Source organism: Morus notabilis, unplaced genomic scaffold (genome assembly GCF_000414095.1).
Source record: "Morus notabilis unplaced genomic scaffold, ASM41409v2 Scaffold1615, whole genome shotgun sequence".
Classification (NCBI taxonomy): domain Eukaryota; kingdom Viridiplantae; phylum Streptophyta; class Magnoliopsida; order Rosales; family Moraceae; genus Morus; species Morus notabilis.
In genome coordinates, this window is record NW_010366582.1 from 158,587 (window position 1) to 179,839 (window position 21,253).

The following is a 21,253-nucleotide window of genomic DNA, read 5'->3' on the forward strand; positions in this document are numbered from 1 at the left end:
TAGTCGAGCACTCAAAATGATTATAAGAGTTTTTGAATAATGATATCCGTGCTTGTATTTTTACCTCCATGAGTCTAGTTCCAACCCTAAAAGATGTAGGGCACATTTGAAAAGTATATTCAAACTATGATTTTTTATTATGACGTTTGAAATTTAAATTTATTAGAAGAGAAAAACATTATAGCATAATCAATAATTTAAGTTTGAGTATATAAAATAAATTGGCCCTTAATAAAAATATTGTGTAAGACCAAATAAGCATATGTTACATGCACTTGCGATACTTATGAGTGTTATTTGGATTTTTTGTTCACACGGTCCTCACAAAAACAATCCATATAATGCATTTTGAGTCATTTTTTCCGTGAAAAAAAAGCATTAATAGTGTCCTCAATAGTGTCCTCACTTCCCATGTCTAGATGTCTTTTGACAAATTACTGGAACCAAAAACACGCTCAATGGAAAAAACCTACCAATGCTTTCATCAACTAGCATTTAGGGAATTAAAAATAACATCATTCCTAACCATATTTGACAAACCTGTGAGAAGCATAATCGTGGCCTCAAGATCGATCCTCAATAATAGTGAAAAAAAGTCATGGTAGATCTTTTTTTACCGTTGTGCCACCACTACTGATAGTATTTAACTACGTTTGTGAGCACATTTTATTTGCATTTAATTAGTAAATTCGTACTATGATTTAAATTATGATTCGTGATTTGTTAAATTATTTTTTCTCATAAAAAATACATGTAATTCAATAATGATTCCGAATCATAATTTATAAACTAAACGTATATATCATTTAAAAATACACGTAAATCATTTAAATACACGTAAATCAATAATGATTATGAATCATAGTGTAAAAACTTATATAGCGTTTGGTAGAGGGATTCGTTCCCTGATTCGAATCATAATTCGTGGTTTGCTACAGTATTTTCTCTCACAAAAAATACACGTAAATAAAAAATAATTCGAATCACATGATTTGAATCCTCCAACCAAACGAAGTTTTAAGAAGTTTTGTTGACCTTTTTGTTCGGTTTTTGGCCCTTTGTGTTTTCTTCACTTTCTTTCTTTATCCTTTTTCTTTTTCAATTTCCACCAAAGAGCATCAGCATGTGAGAGCCAACAATTAATAGCCTCTCCAGCGACATCACACGCAACGCAACAAAAACACCCGCCAAGCCGACATGTATTATTATTAGGCCGTTTAATTCATTAATTAAAATTTTTAATTTGAGTTAAAATATGATTTTATGTGAAAATTTTTTATTATAATAAAAAAATTAGATGTGATTATTTTTAAAAAAATTTTACTGTAACAAAATTCAAATTATAAATTTAAATTGGTAAAAATGAATGAGATGTTAATTTTTTTATTCCTCAATAATTAAAGTGGAATTTAATCAATGCGGCAACGGCAGTGATTGGAGCAATTTTTTTGCTATAAAGATCGCAGAGGCTTTCTTTTTGGTTTTGTTTTTTTTTTTAAAGAGAAGAAATATTTGAATATTTAAAATAAAATATTTACAAAATTTATTCTTTTTAACTCTAACAATACAGAACTCTAACATATGTTAGTTGATCAAATTTTAATTCTATTTTCCCCTATTTCTAAGTTCATATTTATTTAGTACAGTCCAATAAAAGATGGAATCACGGAGCCTAATGTGAATTAAAATTACGTCTAAGTAATAATAATTCATTTTAGATTGATTAATGAAGAATTTAGTAGGAAAAAAAGACATAAATTAAAAGATTATTTTCATAAATACCCTCTAAATTATGTACTCAATTTTAAAATGTATTTTAATTTTTTAAAACCGTTCAAAATACCCCCTAAATATATAAAAAACGTATTCAATTATTCATTCCATATACTTCCGCCTATAATCTTAACAGAGTTGTTGACGTGGTATTTATTAAAAATTAATTAGACAATTAAATTCTAATTAAATATATTAAAAAAAACAAAATAAAATTTTATTTCTTCTTCCTTCAGCCTACCACTTCCCAAAATCCCCTTTTCTCCCTGATTGAAAACCCAAAATCCTATGAGGACGTTTGGTTTATATATTCAGAATTATGATTCAGAATCATTCTCGTTTTATGTGTATTTTTTATGAGAGAAAGTACTGTAGAGAATCATGAATTATGATTCAGAATCAGAGACGGATATATGAAACAAACGTCCCCTATAACTCCCCTCCATCAAAATCCACCACCCACTCCTTAGTGAGAGATCTAACTGCCACCCATCCCCACCACATTTCCCGTCGTAAGATCGGTGTCTCCGTTGACCTCTCCAACAAGAGCGCCTACACCCTTTGTTGGTCGACTGTCCACCACTACATTCCCCGACGACGCCATCCTCCTCCCCCATGTCAGCTTACCTCCATCCTATTCGACATTCCGCGCCTTCACTTGCATCCAAGGCGACCGATCTCGCGAAGTCGCTGAGTGAGGCACATATACCATAAAAAGATCTACGTTTTCAAGCAATGGGAAGCTCAAGATTTATCAAAATTTGTTAGTTAATTATTATTATTATTATGTTTTTTTTTTTTGTTTTGTAAATTTGTGTTATGTAGTCTTTGCTCGTTGCTTGGTTTCTGAGAAAATTTTTTTCTAGTAAGAAAATTTTCAGGTAAAAATTTGTTGCTGAACATCATAGACTGAAATTTGGTGATGGAAATTATCCCTTATAATCTTGGGAGAAAGAGGGAAATAGGCCAAGACTTGAGATCAATTAAAATTAATAGGCAAATAGTTTACATAAGTTAATAAATAGGCCAAATTACTGTTTTCGTCCATAACTTGTCTGGTTATGAACCATAACTTGACAAGTTATTCCCGGTTTTTGTCCATAACTTATTTGGTTATGAACCATAACTTGACAAGTTTGTCCATAACTTATCTGGTTATGAACCGTAACTTAACAAGTTATGGCCTATAAATTTCTATAACTAAAAGTTGGCCTATATACTTTCTTAAGCTTTTCATATTGGCCTATTTTCTACTATTTCTCTATAATCTTCACCATGTTGTCTTGTGAATTTGAAAGGAAAATTGATGGCTAAAAGCTCAAAAGGTTCTCGATGCAAGGCTTCAACTTTTTTCAGGAAGTTGGTGTTCTTGATTCTAAAGTTGATATTTTATATTTGTTTAAAATAGATTTAAATGATTTATATTTGGATTTTTATTAATAATTAAAGCTTTTATGTTCAAATACTAGTTATAAACATTTAATGACATGCCACCTCAATAATCTGTTAAGATTATACACATAAATAGATAGAGCAAGTATTTTGAATCGTTTTTTTATATATCAAGAGGTGTTTTGAACTGTTTTAAAAAATTAAGAGGCACTTTAAAATAAAATACACAATTTAAAAATATTTATGAAAATAATCCTAAATTAAATACTTACAATTTATACAACTTAAAAATAACGAATAGAAAATTATGCTTTCCCATCTTTATGTTTTTAGTCATATTCTAATTTCGCAAATACAAAATGACCATTCTACAACATAATTAAAGTTTTACAAAAGCACTTCAAGTAGTTTTGGCCTCTTTCCATTTAACCCATCAAACTTAAATACTTTTCTTATAATTCTCTACCATAATTTTAGCAACTATGACCATTATAGCTATCTCATTTTAGTGCAAAATCATGTATCTAAAAGATTAAATTAAAAAACTTGATGAATATAAATGCACGTGTCTTATACGTGCAATCTCTTACTAGTATATGAAAAAGTTAAAACCATGATTGGAATGAAAAAGAACTTGACTTAATTCTTTCGTCAACTAGCATCTGTGAGAGTTTAAAATCACATCATTTCTAGCCTTATTTGACATATCTATGAGAAGTATAATTTGCGGTCTTAAAAATGGACAATAAAGATCGATCCTTGATAGTAGAAAAGAAAGTCATGATTCGTTTTTCGGTGAAAAATTTGCTACATTTGTGTGTTGGAAGGTAAAAAATTATACAACATGCCAAAATAATAGATTTATTACAGTGTAAAACCTATAAATATATATATATATATATATAAATATATAAGCTGGAGATGCGGGGGATCGAACCCCGTGCCTCTCGCATGCAAAGCGAGCGCTCTACCATTTGAGCTACATCCCCACGTTCCAATATCTGACAATGACTTTTAGATCTCAAAATTAGTATTCACAAGCTTCATTAAATCACCAATAATAAGTAGGGCTGTTCATGGGTTGGGTTGGTGTGGGGTGGGACTTTTTTTTCTCCGCCCCAAAGGGTGCGGGTTGCACATATTTAGCCCAACGATGTTAGAAAAATTTCACAACCCAACGATGTTCGGGTTGGGTTGGGGCGGTGCGGGGTGGGTTGGGTGGTCGGTTTCAACATTCAAAAAATCAAAGACTTAAAGTTCAATATAATATTCAAACTTCATTATTAAATAGAAATAGCAACCATCCTTATCAGTCCGGCGAGAGAGCACCGGAGAAAGTGGGCAAGACGGCGGCCAAGAGGACTGAGCAATGAGGAGAGAGTTATGAGGGGGTTCACGGGAGGGGAAGAAGAGGGAAAACTGAAAAGGAAGAGGCAAGAATAGGGGGTTCACGGGAGGGGAGACCGAGAATGAGATTGTGAACCCTAATGTTAGCGAGCCTAGGGTAGAACTTGGGCAGTTCGGCTTAGGCCGAAAGCTTGGGGGTATGTTGTGCGGGTTGGGTTGGGGATTGCGGGTTGTTATGGGCCCAACCCGCAATCCGCCCCAAACACTTCGGGTCAGAGGTATAATGAGCTGTAAATTTAAAAATAATGCTGCGGGTTGCCTTTTTCGGCTTGGGTTGGGGCGGGGTGGGTTGGGTTTGCGGGTTATTCGGGTTTATGAACAGCCCTAATAATAAGACACGAGATCACAGGAACCGTTCTTGATAAAAGCTGTTGTGATCCCTAACAACAATTTCTTTACTGTACATAACTATTTTTTATAGCAGAATGCCTGTCGAGGCATATATATATATATATATATATATATATATGCTAAGATTCTTGAAAATATAAAGAACAAAAATGGATATGTAATGGTTTAATTAAAATTTACAGCGCTTGTTTACATAAATGTTTTCACTTTGTACATAGACAATTTTCAACGTAGTGTTGATTAAGAAAAATTTCATAAATCGTATTGGTTTTAGTTTTTTTTTTTTATATCATCATCTCGTTAGATTGTTTCAGTAATTTATTAGTTATCGCAAGTCATTATAAAATGCGCCATTATAACAACAATAGCTATAATTACTTGTGATATATAGGGCGCGATATATAGGGCGCGTTTGGAACTTATTTCAAAATAATTTTATTTTTTGTATGAAAATAAAAATGAAAATGAAAACGTTTTCAATTTAAGACAGAAATCATTTTTGAAAATGCATTTGATAGTTTTATCAAGGGATTATTTACAGTGTAAAAAAAATTATTAATGTAAAAAAACCCATTAATGCTCGAGAGAGGAGAAAATGAAAACAAAAAATGAAAAACAACTAAAAGTCATTTTTTATTTTTCTCTCATTTTACACTAAATTAAAAAATCATTTTTATTTCTTTTTTTTATCTTTATTGCGTCAAGCGTCGTTTTGAAAATGTTTTTATTTTTTCTTTATCAAAAAACATAAAAAATAAAAATGAGATCAATTCCAAACATGGCCATAGATTTTTAAAAACAAAAGAGTGGATGTTAAAAACGTAATAAAAAAACATAGGAAATAACTATATGGAATTCATTTTCAAATACCAATGGAATTCATTCTCTTAAAAAAGATATGGAATTCATTTGTAAATCTGTAATTTTCTTTTTAACTCTATGCATTGTAAATCAAAGGATACATTAGTCCAAACAAACTCCAAATACAAGCGGGAAAATGTTAACAAATTACAACTACAACATATGCAAATTGGAGCAAAAAAATTTAAAATAAGAAATGGAAAAACTTATTCTGGTTTTATTTTTTTTTTATTATTTACTGTTTGCTAAAAAAGATTTTTCTTTTTATATTATTCTGCTTTTATTTTTTATTTTTATTATTTATTGTTTGCTACAATGATTTTTGTTTTTATATTTTGGTTTCCATTGGTCATTTGGACTCATTCCAATGAACTATAACGTTATTATTCCATAAACATGCCACGTTATGATTCAAGAAAGCGAGTGTTGGCATTTCATATACTCGAGAGACTAGTTCTATTGACCATATTTTTCCGGCGCGGGTCATAAATCAAAAGGGAGCGTGGCATTTCCGTAATTTCGCTGTGAATTAAGCCGAGTTTCTAACTTATAAACAGGGAAAAAAAGAATACAACTAAAAGCACAAATATTTTTCGACAATTCCCAAATGCAAACCAAAATTATGCTATTTAAAATCCAAAACAGAATTATGTTAATTAAGTTGCACGTATCCGTCAAAACACGCTCCTGATCCCGTCCGTCCACGTGTACTAAATTGACGACGGTCGTCCACGTTCCGTTCGTTTGCCACGAAACTGTTGATCCACCAACCACTTGTTTCGGAAATCGAACCACAGGAATAAAACTTCTACCTCAAGTTTTCAATCCAACGGTTCCTAATTGGCCACGTGTAAGGTCCACCTATTTCCGTAAATTCGTTCTATTTTCCGATTTACTTATTTTTCTTTTTTGTTATTTTCGATCTAAACCCTTTTTCGCTCGTCGAGCCAAATGAAACCCTAGCTCTCTCCTCCGTCTCTCTCGCGGTAAAAAAAAGAAAAAAGAAAAGGGGAATTAGAAATCTGAAATTGTCGAAAATCAAATTCCAAAATTGGAGAAATCTAATTAGGGTTTCAAATCAGGAGGTCCGAATTCAAACCCTAATTCATGGTTCTCGTGTGTGATCTTCACGATTGGGTGGGGCAGATGATGGGCTCTGGCATTTCGGTCGAGGTGCGTACACGATTAGTTGCGATTTTGATGATTTTATGTTGTTTTATTCGAATTTGTTTAGGAATAAGTTGAATGGGTTGGGGAAAAGGCATGATCCTTTGATTTATGGTTTTTCTCGGATGTTTGTTTTTCATTTTTGTGATTTTTAGTTTGAATTTGGTTTTACAGATCTGAATATTGCGTAAAGGGCATGTATGATGGAATGTGAAAATTGCTTGTTTCCGATTTTGGATTTTGTATTGAGATATTGTTGATGGAAAATAGAATAGAATCCTCAGATGGCGCGGAAGTTCCCAGGAAATCGAGATCTTTGGATCTTAAGAGTTTGTACAAACATAGAGTCACAAAAGACGTCCAAAATAAGAAATTGAAGAGAAAGGCTAGCGCGGATGATGGTGATGAGAATAGCGAGAAGAAGAAGAAAAAGAGTGTAAAAGAGGTGTCTCTTAGTAGTTTGAAGAATACTAGTAGTAGTAGTAAGAAGAATGTAGATAAAGATTGTCATAAAGGGTTGAGTTCTGGTTTGCATGACTCCAAGGATTTGAAGTTGGAGGCAAAACAAAAATTGAACGGCAGTATTGGGTTTAAGAGCATTTCATCCCTTAGTTTGAATGATGATGTCATTCAAATCCCTAGGCGCAAACGGGGGTTTGTGGGGCGAAAGAAAGGTGAAGGTGGCCATGTGCCGAGGCGGCAAGGCCTGTCTTGTGGTAAACTGGACCTTGTTGATCAGATAAGTAAATTAAGTGGGGATGACTCAGGAAGTCAGGTTGAGTCTGTGAAGGTTAAACGAACCAAAGGTTTTGACGATTTCAAGGAAAACAGAATTAGTGAGTCAAACTCAGCTAGGCATGCAGAGGAAGAACATGAGCGTGTGAATCATCTGGTTGTAAGCAATGGAGATTCGTTGTTCAAGAAGTCACGGAGGAAACGGAGTAAAACTAAAAATTTATCACCCGATGATAAGGTTGGTGCGAAGGAAGCAGAGCCCTTGGCTGATAATTCTACCATGATGTGTAATGACTCGCAGGAAGATGACGAGGAGAATCTTGAAGAGAATGCAGCTATGATGCTTTCATCACGGTTTGATCCAAACTGTACTGGCTTCTCATCAAACAAGGCTTCCGCATTTGCAACTGTGGACGGGTTGTCATTTCTTTTATCTTCTGGTCGTGATTTTGTTAGTCGTAGATCAAGGTCTCTATCTGGTTCTGAATCTCCATCAGTTGATGCTGCTGGAAGAGTATTGAGGCCAAGGATACAGCACAAAGAGAAAGGACATTCAAGGAAGAGACGGCATTTTTATGAAGTTTTCTTCGGGGACTTGGATGCTGATTGGGTGTTGAACCGCAGAATCAAGGTCTTTTGGCCTCTGGACCAGAGCTGGTATTACGGTCTTGTGAATGATTATGACAGAGAAAAGAAACTTCATCATGTTAAGTATGATGACCGTGATGAAGAATGGATTGACCTTCAAAATGAGAGATTCAAACTCCTCCTACTTCCTAGTGAAGTTCCTGGTAAAGCGGCTTGCAGAAGATCAAGGATTCGAGATAGAAGTTCTGTTCAGAGAAAAAGTAGCTCGAAGCCCAAAAAAGAAAAGAAAAAAGGAGATATTTCAATGCAGGATGATAGCTGCATAGGCAGCAACTATATGGACTCGGAGCCGATCATTTCTTGGTTGGCTCGGTCTAGACGCCGAGTCAAATCTCCTTTCCATGCTCTGAAGAAACAGAAACCATCTGATTTATCTGTGAAGCCTGTGCTGCCACCATTTTCTAACAATGCTGTCAATTCCAATAGGTGTTTTGAAAGTGGTACTGTGAGGAGGGATAAAAGAAAATTTTCCAGAAATTCTAATTTGTCAGGCAGGTTTGCTAACGATGCAATGAAGGAGGAATCTACCTCAGAAAGCATCAGCTGCCCCAAAGATAGCAAAATGCCTATTGTTTATTTTAGGAGGCGGTTCCGCAAAACTGGCCTAGAATTGTCTCGTGGATGTGAGGACAATCATGCGTGTAGAAACACACTTGATCCCGTTACTTCTTTTGCTCCTGCTGTTGATGATACCAGGGATTGGGTAAAGTGGGATGTACTTTTGGGAAGGTTGGACCTGGGTGGACTATTGTGGTCTGTTGATGATGCAGGTTTGCTGAAATTAATGCTTCCAGGGTTAGAATCAGGGAAGTTTAAGTTTGACGTCGACTTTCCAATTCTTTCGGGTCTGTATGACATATTTGGAGTGGAGAACCTTTGGTTGAGTCATTCTGCAGTGCTGCTTCATTATGGCACCGTGATGATCAGATGGCCACAGGTTCATCTGGAAATGCTTTTCGTCGATAATGTATTTGGATTAAGGTTTTTATTGTTTGAAGGTTGCTTGAATCAGGCTTTGGCCCTTGTTTTTCTGGTAGTGAGGACATTTCATCAACCTACTGAACGCGTGAAGTTTGTTGATATGCCAGTAACCTCAATCAGGTTTAAGTTGACATGTTTCCAACATCATAAAAAGCATCTAGAATTTGCATTTTGCAATTTCTCTACGGTGGAGAATTCAAAGTGGATATACCTGGATAGGAAACTCAGAAGGCATTGTTTAGTGACCAAGCAACTCCCTTTGCCTGAATGCACTTATGATAATATTAAGATGCTTCAGAATAGAACAGTCCATTTGCCTCTTAGATCAGTTTGTGGGCAGCCATCCTTCATCAAGGTACTTATTTATTTATTTCATTAGCATGACATTAGGTGATCTATATTTTTTAGCAATTTTAAACACGTTGTATTTCTCATATGATTTTGCTTTGGTGTCAGATATTCAAGTCCTCTGTTGCTTTTGTTTGATATATATATATATATATATATATATATATCGGTGCGTTAACTGCTATCAATGGTCAAATAATGAGAGTACTAAGATTTATTTGATGTGCCCCCTTATTCTGTTTTCATAAATTCTTGGTCACGTGTGGTGTTAATTTCTGTATATTTTCTGATCAGGGTACACGGAAGAGGTTGAGGCAGGGAATTAATTTCATGGGTATTTCCAGGGAATCTGCTTTTATGGACATTGGCCGTTCTTCTCATTTTGATAAAATGTACAAAAAGCTTCCTCCACTTGCTCTTTCTTTTACTGCTGCACCCACGTTTTTTCTTAGTTTGCATCTCAAGATGCTTATGGAACACTCTCTGGCTCATATTAGCCTTCGGGAGCATGATTCAGAGGAACACCTAGAAAACTCTTGCAGTATGACAGCAGATGACAGCTCTAGTATGGAGGAGTACTCGAATAAAGGTTCAGAAATGTCTCTTGAGGAGAATACAAAGGCTTTGTCAGGTGAAGTTGCTTCTGATGGATGTTTCTCCTCTGGTAGACCAGAGCTAAGCAATGGTCTTTCAGTTTGCTGTGACAGGGATCAGATAAAAGCTTCCCAGCCTTGCCACAATGGTGATGCTATTGCTGCTGGAACTTCTGCTGATTCCCCGGTTCATAAAAAGATAAGAACTGATGCTACTGTTCAGTTGCAGGCATGGAAGGGCCACCATTCAGAATCAGATCAATCTGCTTTATTATCAAGGAGTTTAGATGACAGGGATAAGTCTGAAAAAGGTTCTCAGTCCTTTGTGAATGGTCTTAGTGTTGAAATTCCACCATTTAACCAGTTTGAGAAGTCTGTTGATGGGGAGTTGCATGGTGCTCAGCAGGCTACTGATCTTTCTTGGAATACAAATGGTGCCATCTTCTCTAGCCCCAACCCCACTGCTCCCAGAAGCACGTGGCATCGAAATAAGCAAAATTCATCATTTGGACACCTCTCACATGGTTGGTCAGATGGTAAGGCCGATCCTGTTTATAATGGTTTTGGCAATGGACCCAAGAAGCCACGAACTCAGGTCTCCTATTTGTTGCCGTTTGGAGGTTTTGATTGCAGCCCAAAGCAGAAAAGTATACAGAAAGGGCTTCCTTCTAAACGACTTAGGAAGGCTAGTGAAAAGAGGTCATCAGATGTTTCCAGAGGCTCTCAAAGGAATTTGGAATTGTTATCTTGTGATGTAAATATTTTGATAACTGCCACTGACAGAGGATGGAGAGAATGTGGAGCACAGGTTGTTCTGGAGCTTTTTGATGATCATGAGTGGAAGCTTGCTGTGAAACTATCAGGGGTAACAAAATACTCCTACAAGGCACATCAATTTTTGCAGCCTGGGTCAACAAACCGTTTTACACATGCTATGATGTGGAAGGGAGGAAAAGATTGGACATTGGAGTTTATGGATAGAAGCCAGTGGGCTCTATTCAAAGAGATGCATGAAGAATGTTACAATCGGAACATTCAAGCTGCTTCTGTGAAAAGCATTCCTATTCCCGGTGTCCGTTTGGTAGAGGAAGGTGATGATAACGGAGCGGAATTAGCATTCGTTCGCAGTTCTGCTAAGTACTTCAGACAGGTTGAAACAGATATTGAGATGGCTCTGAATCCATCACGTGTTTTATATGACCTGGATAGTGATGATGAACAATGGATTATGAAGGCCAGAAGTTCTTCCGAGCTTGACAGTGGAAGTTTGGGAAAGATATCTGAAGAAATGTTTGAGAAGACCATGGACATGTTTGAGAAGGCTGCATATGCTCACCAACGTGATCAGTTGACGTTAGAAGAAATTGAGGAGCTCACAGTTGGGGTTGGTCCCATGGATGTAATTAAAGTGATTTATGAGCATTGGAGGCTGAAAAGGCAGAAGAATGGGATGCCTTTAATCCGACATCTCCAGGTACTTTCTGGTTTAACTTCTCTATCATCATCATGAAATATAAGGTAGTTGTGAAATAAAAAATATAAAAAAATCATTAAGTCACCATTCAGGTGAATGAGTTCTCCATAAAAACTCGGGGAACAACTGAGAACAATGTCTGTTAATTGTCTAACTGATGGTATTGGTTTGAATGTTTACCTCGGATAAAATACATTTGCTCTTTTTTTTCCCCCACCCCTTTTGGATTCCTTTGACAGCTAGACCATTGGCTATGAAAAAAAAAAAAGTTGACAATATCATAGTGATTTCATTAATCTCAATGCTGATTGCTTAGTAGCTTGTTCACCTTTCATTTTTGTATCGACTTGGTATAATTTTATGGAATATGGACTGGTTATCAAATTTATTGCATGTTTCTGGGTTGATTTTTATCTTCCTTTTTCATTTGTTTGCTATTCCTTTGAAAATTGAGGGTAACTTAGGTCCATATATTTGTTTATTTCAGCCGCCATTGTGGGAAAGGTACCAACAAGAAGTGAGAGAGTGGGAGCTGGCTATGACCAGAATCAATGCCAATCTTCCTAATGGATGCCAGGAGAAAACCGCACAAATTGAGAAGCCACCCATGTTTGCTTTTTGTATGAAACCCCGAGGTTTGGAAGTTCCCAATAAGGGGTCAAAACAGAGGTCCCACAGGAAGATCTCAGTTTCTGGGAAAAGCAATACCACCTTTGGGGATCAGGATGGTTTACATGCTTATGGTTAGTCCTTTATCCTGTAATCATTATTTTGCTTTTCAAACGAAAGAGTTAAATCTCATTTTGCTCTCAATATTTTTTGAACCTTGGCTACATTCTATGTTTCTTTCAGGGAGAAGATTGAATGGGTTTTCTTTTGGGGATGAAAAGTTTGTATACCCAGGCTATAATTATGATTCGTTAGAGGATTCACCATTGCCTCAGACACCACGTAGGATGTTTTTACCACGGGATGCAGGTAGCATGTCAATGACCAATTACGGGCTTGACAGAAATCATTCCTATAAATTTCAGAGGAGCAAGTCAAAGAAATATGGAAATACTGTTTCGCCTAACAACCCTCAGACAATGGGTTTATACGGTCACAGAGTGGTAGGAAACGGAAGCAGAAACGGGCTGCATAGGTGGAATATGGGCTTCTCTGAGTGGTCAAGTCAGCAGCACTTCCAACCAGAGCCGTCCCAGAGGCATTTCATTGAGCAGTTAGATGGTTCTGATCTCGACGAGTACAGAGTGCGCGATGCATCCAGCGCAGCTCAGCGCGCACTCAACATTGCCAAGCTCAAGAGAGAAAAAGCTCAGAGATTGGTCTGCAGGGCAGATTTTGCAATTCACAGGGCTGTGGCTGCTCTTATGACTGCCGAAGCAATCAGAGATTGTCCTGAAGATGACTCGGACTCGGATGGTGACGACTGACGGGTTGCATCGGAATGGTAAATTTGGACCATTCAATTCAGCCTGCTTTTTGTGCAGCCAGAGAGAGAGAGACTTCCTCACTAATACATGAAATTCGGGATTTTTTTTGCTAGAAATGGAAATCTGGTTTTTACAACAACAGTGGTGGCCTTTTGAGCTTCTACTAACATGAGAGCCATATTCAGTGAGTAAAGAAAGAAGAGATCACCTTCACAAGCAGCAACTTCCCTGGTTCTCTCCTCCTATATGATGACCTTCTTTTTTGCCAGCTTTTTAGCACTAAGTTCAGTGCAACTGTTTGTGCTGAACCTGCGGGTTTAGGGGTGTATGGGATTTTGGCTTCCCATCTCTTTTGTACAGAATTTTTTTTTTCCTTGTTTTTTTTTTCTTCCTCTCCCCCTTAAAATTTTTTTTTTCAAGTGTTCGATTAAAAAAAAAAAAAAAATAGCAGCTTCCGGAAATAATACAACACCACTTGAATAGGAATTATTACTATATTTTGCTGTTAAAACGCTAGCATTAATGGAAAACATACATGAAAACAAGCATAGATCAGAATTCTCATTTGGCGTTTAATGCTTGTTAACGTTATATGCATCTATACTGTGTATATGAGCTCTTCTATTCGTTCCCCTTGGTTGCATTCTTCTTTTCGAATAAATGTTGGTAAATGTTAAGTCTTGGGATTTCAGTTTGATCAAGGAACAGAGGTTTCAGAGTTATAAACATTCTAGTGAATAAAATTGACAAAGTTAGCATTTTGAAGTTGAAAGGTCAAAATGGCACAAAGAACATAATTCGAGGACTAAAAGTCAAATTAGCACATAATTTTATAACTAGTTTTAAGCTTCAAAGATTACAGATGAGACTTGAGCTAAGACAGCTTAAGAGGCTTAGAATTTTGTTTATGCTATCACAAAAAGTCAAATTAGCACTTAATTTTATAACTAGTTTTAAATTTTAATTGTTACTGTGGCATAATCAGATTTGGATTATGCATTAATTTTTTGCTAATTACAATGTTTTTTATTTGCTCAGATTAATAATTACAATGCTTGCTTATGATAATTATTGATGTGATAATGATACCAAAAAAAAAAATCAAATTTATGAATATTTTTACACAAGATAATAAAAAAATCAAAACTATATTTGTTAAATATTTTTTTGGAAGTAGATATAGAAATAAATTCATTATAGAAATAAGTGTAATTAGTGCTATTAGTTTCTAGACTTTCATTTTTTTTTTTGACAATTTTTGTCCTTGATACTAAAATTAACGAATGATTTCTAAAATGTAACAAAGATAATAAAGTATTTATACTTTTAGATTTTGTAAAAATAATTACATTACATGTAAAATTTTCCATTTGTTATTATTAAACTCGTTATAAACTTAATAATTTGCACTTATTGTAATTATTTCTATAAAAATTTTAGCTATTATGCAATAATGATTTTGATTATTTACGTTAAATTTCAGAAATTATTCGCCAATTTTAATGTTACAATGTCAGGGTCCAAAACTATAAAAAAAATAATAATTTATACACTAAAATGTCAAAATTAAAAGTTCAGGGCTTGTCAATTTTAATGTTACAATGTCAGGGTCCAAAACTATTAAAAAATAATAATTTATACACTAAAATGTCAAAATTAAAAGTTCAGGGCTAAAATTTCGCTATAGCCAAAGTATAGGGACTAAACATACCAATTACCCTGAAAAAAAAAAAAAAAGAACTCCCTTTGTTCTGTTGTTCGGATAATTGGCAAAATAGCTTTTCGTTACCGTTATAACCGCCAAATTTCCCGCCCTTTCCTTTGACCTCTTTATCTGTCTCTTCGTTTGTTTCATCATCTCCGACTTTCACGTCAGACTGTCCAATTCTAAACTCTTTCCTCACGATTCTCTGCAATTCCACCCACCTTTCTACCTTCTTCCTTTCCTTTTGCTATTCGCTTTTAGATTCTCATCAGGTTCGTCCACAAAATTATATAATTCATCTGATTTAGTTTTACCTGATCGATACTAGACAAAGATTGGAATTTGGTGTTTGATTTCTCTGGAAAGTTATGTTATTTTATTGCGTCTCGATTGTCATCCGATGAAGGAAGGAGGGTGGTCGAATTTCTCGAAAAAAATGGGAAATCGCATTAAGGAAGATGACCGAATCGAAAAGATCATTCGGGGCCTTCTGAAACTTCCCGAGAATCGCAGATGCATCAATTGCAATAGTTTGGTATGAGATTTCCTTGGAGCTGATGTGTATGTATGATTTCTGTAGAAAGATTGTGCCCACAAAAACTAAGTTACGTTAATATGCAACCCAGTAATAATATGTGGAAATAATGGCTTCCAATATGTTTTACTTATTGCCTTATTGATCTATGTACTAGTGTGAGAATCTAGCGTTGAGAGATCTTAAAATTTGTTCAGGCTTTGATATTGTTACCATTTTATTTGATTGAACTAAAGGGCCACAGATTTGAGGTGTGGAATTCATCAATGGTGTGCTTGGTTTAATAGAAATACTTGACGCTAACAAAGTGCCAAAGAATAAGGACACATTTCTTCTTCTTGTGAACTAAGTGATAAAAGAATTCATTATCAATACATTGACCATAAAGCATGTTCTCTTTGCAGGGACCACAGTATGTTTGCACAACATTTTTGACATTTGTTTGTACAAATTGTAGTGGCGTACAGTAAGTATTGTTTCTGGTTTTACTTCTACTATCTCTCTCTATAGGCGATCTTCGAATGATCATTTCATAGTTTCCTTTATCCCTGTCGTCGCGATTTTGTATTCTATTTGTTCTCTGACTGACTTGGTTTTCTAATGTTTCAGTCGAGAGTTTACTCACCGTGTGAAATCGGTATCAGTTGCTAAATTTTCTGTGGAAGAAGTAAGTGCACTTCAGGTTGGAGGAAATGAGGTAGCCACTCTTTTTTTCTCACTCACTTTTTCCTTTCTTTCTTTTTCTCCCTCGCTCGCTTTCTTCCCATTTTTTCTTCTACTCTAAATATACTTCACTTGTTTTGACTGTCTTAAATTTAAATTTACCAGCGAGCAAGGCAAATATATTTTAGAGAATGGGATTCTCAGCGGCATTCTTTTCCTGATGGAAGGTTATTTAGAAAAGCTTTCTCATTTTTTGTATTAATTGGGTCATTTATGTTGAGCATTTTTCTAACAAATGCGTGCCTCCAGTAACCTTCATAGACTCCGAGAGTTTATCAAACATGTCTACGTGGATAGAAAATATACCGGTGAGAGGAGTACTCCACTACCAAGACTGAGATTGGTGAGCTTCACATTTCTATTTTGCGCGTCTTATTTCGTATAACAAAATTGGGAATCTTGTTCAAATCTTCATCTGAATGTTACACGAGAATAGCCAGTTTAACAAATTTGAACCTCATTAATTTAGTGATAGTTTTAGTTAGAAGCTTCTTGCTTATAATTTACAGAGTGGAAAGGAGGAATTTAATGAAAGCAGGAGGGTTGGTGGATCTAGAAGCTCGAACGAGGAGGACAAGTATGAACGATATTCTACTGAAAGATCTAGTCCTTGTGGAAAAAATGATGACAGATCTAGCAAATGCTACTATGACGAAAGAAGAAGTCCTCGATACTCGAGAGAATATATAAGACATGGAAGTTACAAGCAAAGTCCTGTCCGCTTTGAGATCGTTGATGACCGAATCCGGGATGACAGATTTGGAAACCGCAGGTTCTCACCGGGAGATTCCAAGTTACAAAGAAGGTTACCGAACACTAATGCTAAAAACGCGGATAGCTCTTGCTCCCCCATTGCACGTCCTCTTCAGGAGATTTTAGGGGACAATGTTCCTACTCTACAGGTTGGCAAAATTTCAAAAGAAAAGCATGGGGAGCATGCTGATGGTTTTGCTCATAATCAGGCAAGCAGTTGCTATAATGCTAAATATATGTGCAAAGCCCTTTTCTTTTGTTCATTCTTGAAATTGCATCACAATTTTTCTGTTTATCGTTTTGTTAATATAAATGAACATCTTCAGCTTGCTAGTTATTCTCTTTGTATAACTGTATGTTACGGTTGGATTACCGGCTAATTCTGTAAGATCCTTACTATCTTTTCCTAAATGAATTCTCAGTAATCAACCTATCTCTGGAACAACCTCGAATAACAGCTATATGATTATCAACCTTCTCATGTATAGTATCGTTGTTTGTTTAAGCTTGAACTCTTCTTTGATACACCTACAACCAGATATCAAGTTGCTTTGGCTTTTGTTTGAGCATTCATTCCATCACACATTTCTGGTTGCTTGACCTTTCTGTTTTTAGCACATAGTACATATAAAGTTTTTTTTTATTACTATATGCACCATTAGAGCTTTTTTGTCATAAAATATCTCATTTGTATCATTGTCTGTAACCAGGAATCTGTTGACGGGAAGCTAGTTGAACATAAAACAGGAAATTTGCAAAGCTTGATCGATTTTAGTACCAAAACCGAGACCACAGATGCTGCATCCATATCACAAACACAGCTAGTGTCTTCATTCAATAATGGTAGCAGCTCAGCATCAGCTGGATTATCAGCAAAACAGAAGTCGGCTCAGGCTCCAAAAGTAAACACTTTGGAAAGTTTACTATTTGGATTGTCAGTTCCTTCTGTTGTACCCGCAGATGATATTTCTGAAGCACCTGACAGTGATGTTCTCACCACTGCGCCTGGAGACAACACGCTTGCTGCTGATGTTGCTCCTCCAGCACCTATGCAACATATGCCAGAACTACTTGAAAGTGTTTACAATGTTCGAAAGCAACCTTCTATTGATAATCTGCTAACTGAAAGTGTTGCCAACGTTCCAAAGCAACCTTCTATTGATAATCTTCTAGAAGCTGCTAGCAGCAGTGACACCATTGTCCAGCAGTATCAGCCTCCTCCATCCCATGCTCAAGGAAGTAGCTTTACGTCGCAGCAAACTACTCTATCAATTGGGTTTCCTAACAATGAGGTGAAAAACATGATGTAGAATCTCCTCACATTTACTTTTGACATCACTAGTTCTATATGATCAATCAATCTGGACGACTAGAAACTTGAAGTATGACAAAAAAAAAAAAAAAAAATATATATATATATATCTATGAGGGTTTTCAAATTTCGTACAAATGGCTGGAACATGGTACTGAATTCTGTTTCTTCCAATGCATAATTGCAGTCAACTGTTCCATCATTGGCACATAACGGACAGACATCTACAAGCATTTGTGTCGAACAATCATCTCAATCTGTATCAAGAACAGTGCAGGATACCAGCGTTGGAGTTGAATCCGAACCTCTTCCAGTGGAAACAAAATCTAGTACTAGAAAAGAACTTCCCGCGGTAAAAGAACATTCTCAGTATCCTTTGAGGTTAAACTCATTTTCTTTCGGTGATATCGGATGTCTTGAATAATTCTCTGCAGGACCTTTTCACTACAAGCTTTTTACCAATCACTACGCCCGTTTCTTGCTGGCAAACTGGTCCACCCCATGGAATGGGTTTCAACTATTACCCTAACATAATGGTCAGTTGTGCCCCTAAACAATCAAGTTCAATGGGTTTTATCTCTCCTCTTTCTTTTCCGTAAGCAGGTGTTTGACATGCCATTTTGTCTTACAGCCTGTTCCAGCATTTCCAAACCCAGCAAAATCAAAAAATCCATTCGATATCAATGACGAACGAACTCAGGTACAAGCAACACCTGTATACGCAACATTACAAATGATGTCAAAACTGCATGTGTTGGTGGTTACAACATGTGATTCGGCTGCGAAATTGATATTCTTAAGATTCCATTTGTGCCTTTTGTACTTGTTCAAAACTGTTTTGTTATCTAAAACTAGAAGTTTCATTCAAAGCATGGAAGAAAGAAATGTTGTAAGCTTTACATTTGATTTGGTGGTGTAGTTTCCTTCTATGGGGTCATTACTAGGAGCACCGGTCGGTGTGTTGTCAGCTCCTACAGGCTTACTTCATGGTTCCAGCCTTGGACCTTATTCTTCGCCGTTGAACGCACCTTCCGGAACTGCCTTACCTCCTAGTAAATTTACTTTTTCCACCATAATTTAAATTTTATATTAATTTTGTTTCGGGTTTGTTTACGCATGATATTATCCTCTCAGGTGCATACATAGGGCAAGAAGGGCATAATAACATCCAGGCTACCCGGTAATGTTCTTCTTTGCCATTGGACCAGTTTGAGTAATTATTTTCAGAGTGACATCCATGTAAAATTCTAAAGCATGTCATATACACACACTTTAATTGAGGATTTTGGGTTTCTTAAGGACTATAAGATAGTTAAGGGCTTGAGTCCTGTTAAGGTAGCATAGCAATGTTTGAAAGTCTTGTTGTGCTGAAACTCTTACCTCTGTCAAAAAGGAGTGAAAGATATGTATAACAATAATATGCACACACACACACACAAGTTGAAACTGTCAAGTGCGAAGAAACCTAGGGCATATAAACGGTTAATCTTTTATAATAATTTGCCTTCCAAGACAACTGTACTCCTAATGGAAATTCACAGCATGAATATTTTCCCGTCCATCACCCCTATGAGGTTTTCTTCTGTCTCTGAGTTGTGCCTTACCATATTATGTACTTCTCCACATTTTGTTCCTTAATTGTTGTCATCACAACAGACCACAAGGAATCGGTGGCTTTGAAAGTAATGGGGCTATTTTTGGCGGCATAAACTCATGTCAGCAACCAAAAGGCGCATACTCTGCACCCGCGACCGCAAAATCTTCTTCAAAGGGAGGAAATCCATTTGAATAGACAGAAAAGAGAAGCATAAAGTATTAAACTTACTTTTGAACTTTGAAAGAAGTTGAAACTGGGATTCAGTCTGGTTAAGATTAAATGAAATGAGCAGCATGGACATCTTCATTCAAGACCAACACTTTTCAACATCGTTTTCAACATCATTGTATTCTTTGTACAGACTTAATTACCATCATTGTCAGACAATGTATATAAACATATCACATAATTCAGAAAGAAAAAAAGAAGATAAACAAATTGATATGTACAACAACACAATTATCTACTGGTTATCAAAGCCCTTAAATTCTTCATTGCGTGAATCAATTAACTTATTTGTTCACATTCTGTCCTTCTGGAGTCTCCTTTGTCATCCTCTAAGCGCAACACTCTCGAAGTACGTCTTTTCTGTAACAACATATACCATCAGATTCATTAGATTGCTTAAATTGAATACTGATCTCCATAGTCCATAGTAAGAAACATTCATTGAGAATGCGTACTGAAATATTGCAAGCAAGTAAATTAAAACTCTAACAAAGCTGATGACCATCTCCGATGCCAATGTTATATTTAGCACTAAAAAGTTTGAAAATTACATATTTGATATGTAATTCTGCTTTGTGCTACAACACGTAATGTTATTACACTATAGCACAAAAAATAGTAATGCATTTGACATAATGGTATAGCATTGACACATTAATTTAACCTAACGATATACGCTCTCAGCCTGGTTCGTTTTATTGGTTTGAATAACAACTCAAATTTTTTCTACAGTGTTTTTCCTAGTAAAAATTCAAATTCTTTTTGTGCTACAGTATTTTCTCCCATGTAAATTTACTTTTCAAATCGAGTTGAAAACTCGAAGGCCTCAGTCTAACAAAATCACATACATAGTCATATAGTTGACTACCGTTGGATTACATAAAACAAATACCTTTCAAGAAGCAGAATTACGAGCATCAATAGTATTGTAAATTTTCGATAGGCGACGACTTGGGGGTTTGGGTTTGGCGTTTTTCTTTCTCAAACCGAAAATCTCCTGCACCAAAGGGACGTGAACCAGCACCAGTTTCCACGCAGACAACCAACCTAAAAAAATCCATGTCACAGAAACATGAGGAAAATTGTCACCGATCGAGATCCTTAATTCACGTTAAAACTTGTTGTTAAAGCACGATCAACCATAGAGAAATCAAAATCCGATTCAAAACACTAATTTTTGATATCAGAGAGAGTGGTTACCGAGAAAAATTAAGAAGAGCACGAAGGCGATAGC

The 21,253-nt window shown here is 35.9% G+C and overlaps 2 protein-coding genes and 1 non-coding gene across 4 annotated transcripts; 2 read left to right on the forward strand and 1 right to left on the reverse strand.

The window, feature by feature from the left end:
* Window positions 1–4,081: 4,081 nt before the first annotated feature.
* Window positions 4,082–4,154, reverse strand: TRNAA-UGC. Its single transcript has one exon. It is a non-coding gene; the product is annotated as a tRNA-Ala (tRNA).
* A 2,574-nt stretch (window positions 4,155–6,728) lies between these two features.
* Window positions 6,729–13,724, forward strand: LOC21390780. Of its 2 annotated transcripts, XM_010110745.2 has the most exons (6): window positions 6,729–6,957; window positions 7,126–9,670; window positions 9,958–11,730; window positions 12,218–12,473; window positions 12,583–13,183; window positions 13,280–13,724. In XM_010110745.2, the coding sequence occupies exons 2-5, from the start codon at window positions 7,211–7,213 to the stop codon at window positions 13,164–13,166; spliced, it is 5,073 nt and encodes a 1,690-aa protein (XP_010109047.1). In that variant the 5' UTR covers window positions 6,729–6,957; window positions 7,126–7,210; the 3' UTR covers window positions 13,167–13,183; window positions 13,280–13,724. The 2 variants fall into 2 exon arrangements, with proteins under 2 accessions (XP_010109047.1, XP_024029661.1); XM_024173893.1 differs by having other exon boundaries at window positions 12,583–13,724.
* A 1,583-nt stretch (window positions 13,725–15,307) lies between these two features.
* Window positions 15,308–19,378, forward strand: LOC21390781 (probable ADP-ribosylation factor GTPase-activating protein AGD14). The gene is made up of 12 exons (XM_024173881.1): window positions 15,308–15,406; window positions 15,811–15,872; window positions 16,016–16,103; window positions 16,235–16,296; window positions 16,379–16,472; window positions 16,639–17,091; window positions 17,593–18,174; window positions 18,382–18,546; window positions 18,629–18,730; window positions 18,826–18,909; window positions 19,114–19,246; window positions 19,329–19,378. Exons 1-12 carry the CDS (start codon window positions 15,308–15,310, stop codon window positions 19,376–19,378), a joined length of 1,974 nt encoding a protein of 657 aa, XP_024029649.1.
* Window positions 19,379–21,253: the final 1,875 nt, after the last annotated feature.

Excerpts from the sequence above, each read along its gene's own strand:
- LOC21390781 (XM_024173881.1), top strand. The coding sequence starts at position 15,308 with ATGGGAAATCGCATTAAGGAAGATGACCGAATCGAAAAGATCATTCGG. Across the intron at positions 15,873-16,015 it reads ACAAATTGTAGTGGCGTACA|TCGAGAGTTTACTCACCGTG; the intron begins GTAAGTATTGTT and ends CTAATGTTTCAG. Across the intron at positions 18,547-18,628 it reads CTAGAAAAGAACTTCCCGCG|GACCTTTTCACTACAAGCTT; the intron begins GTAAAAGAACAT and ends AATTCTCTGCAG.
- LOC21390780 (XM_024173893.1), top strand. The coding sequence starts at position 7,211 with ATGGAAAATAGAATAGAATCCTCAGATGGCGCGGAAGTTCCCAGGAAA. Across the intron at positions 11,731-12,217 it reads CTTTAATCCGACATCTCCAG|CCGCCATTGTGGGAAAGGTA; the intron begins GTACTTTCTGGT and ends TGTTTATTTCAG. Across the intron at positions 12,474-12,582 it reads GGATGGTTTACATGCTTATG|GGAGAAGATTGAATGGGTTT; the intron begins GTTAGTCCTTTA and ends TGTTTCTTTCAG.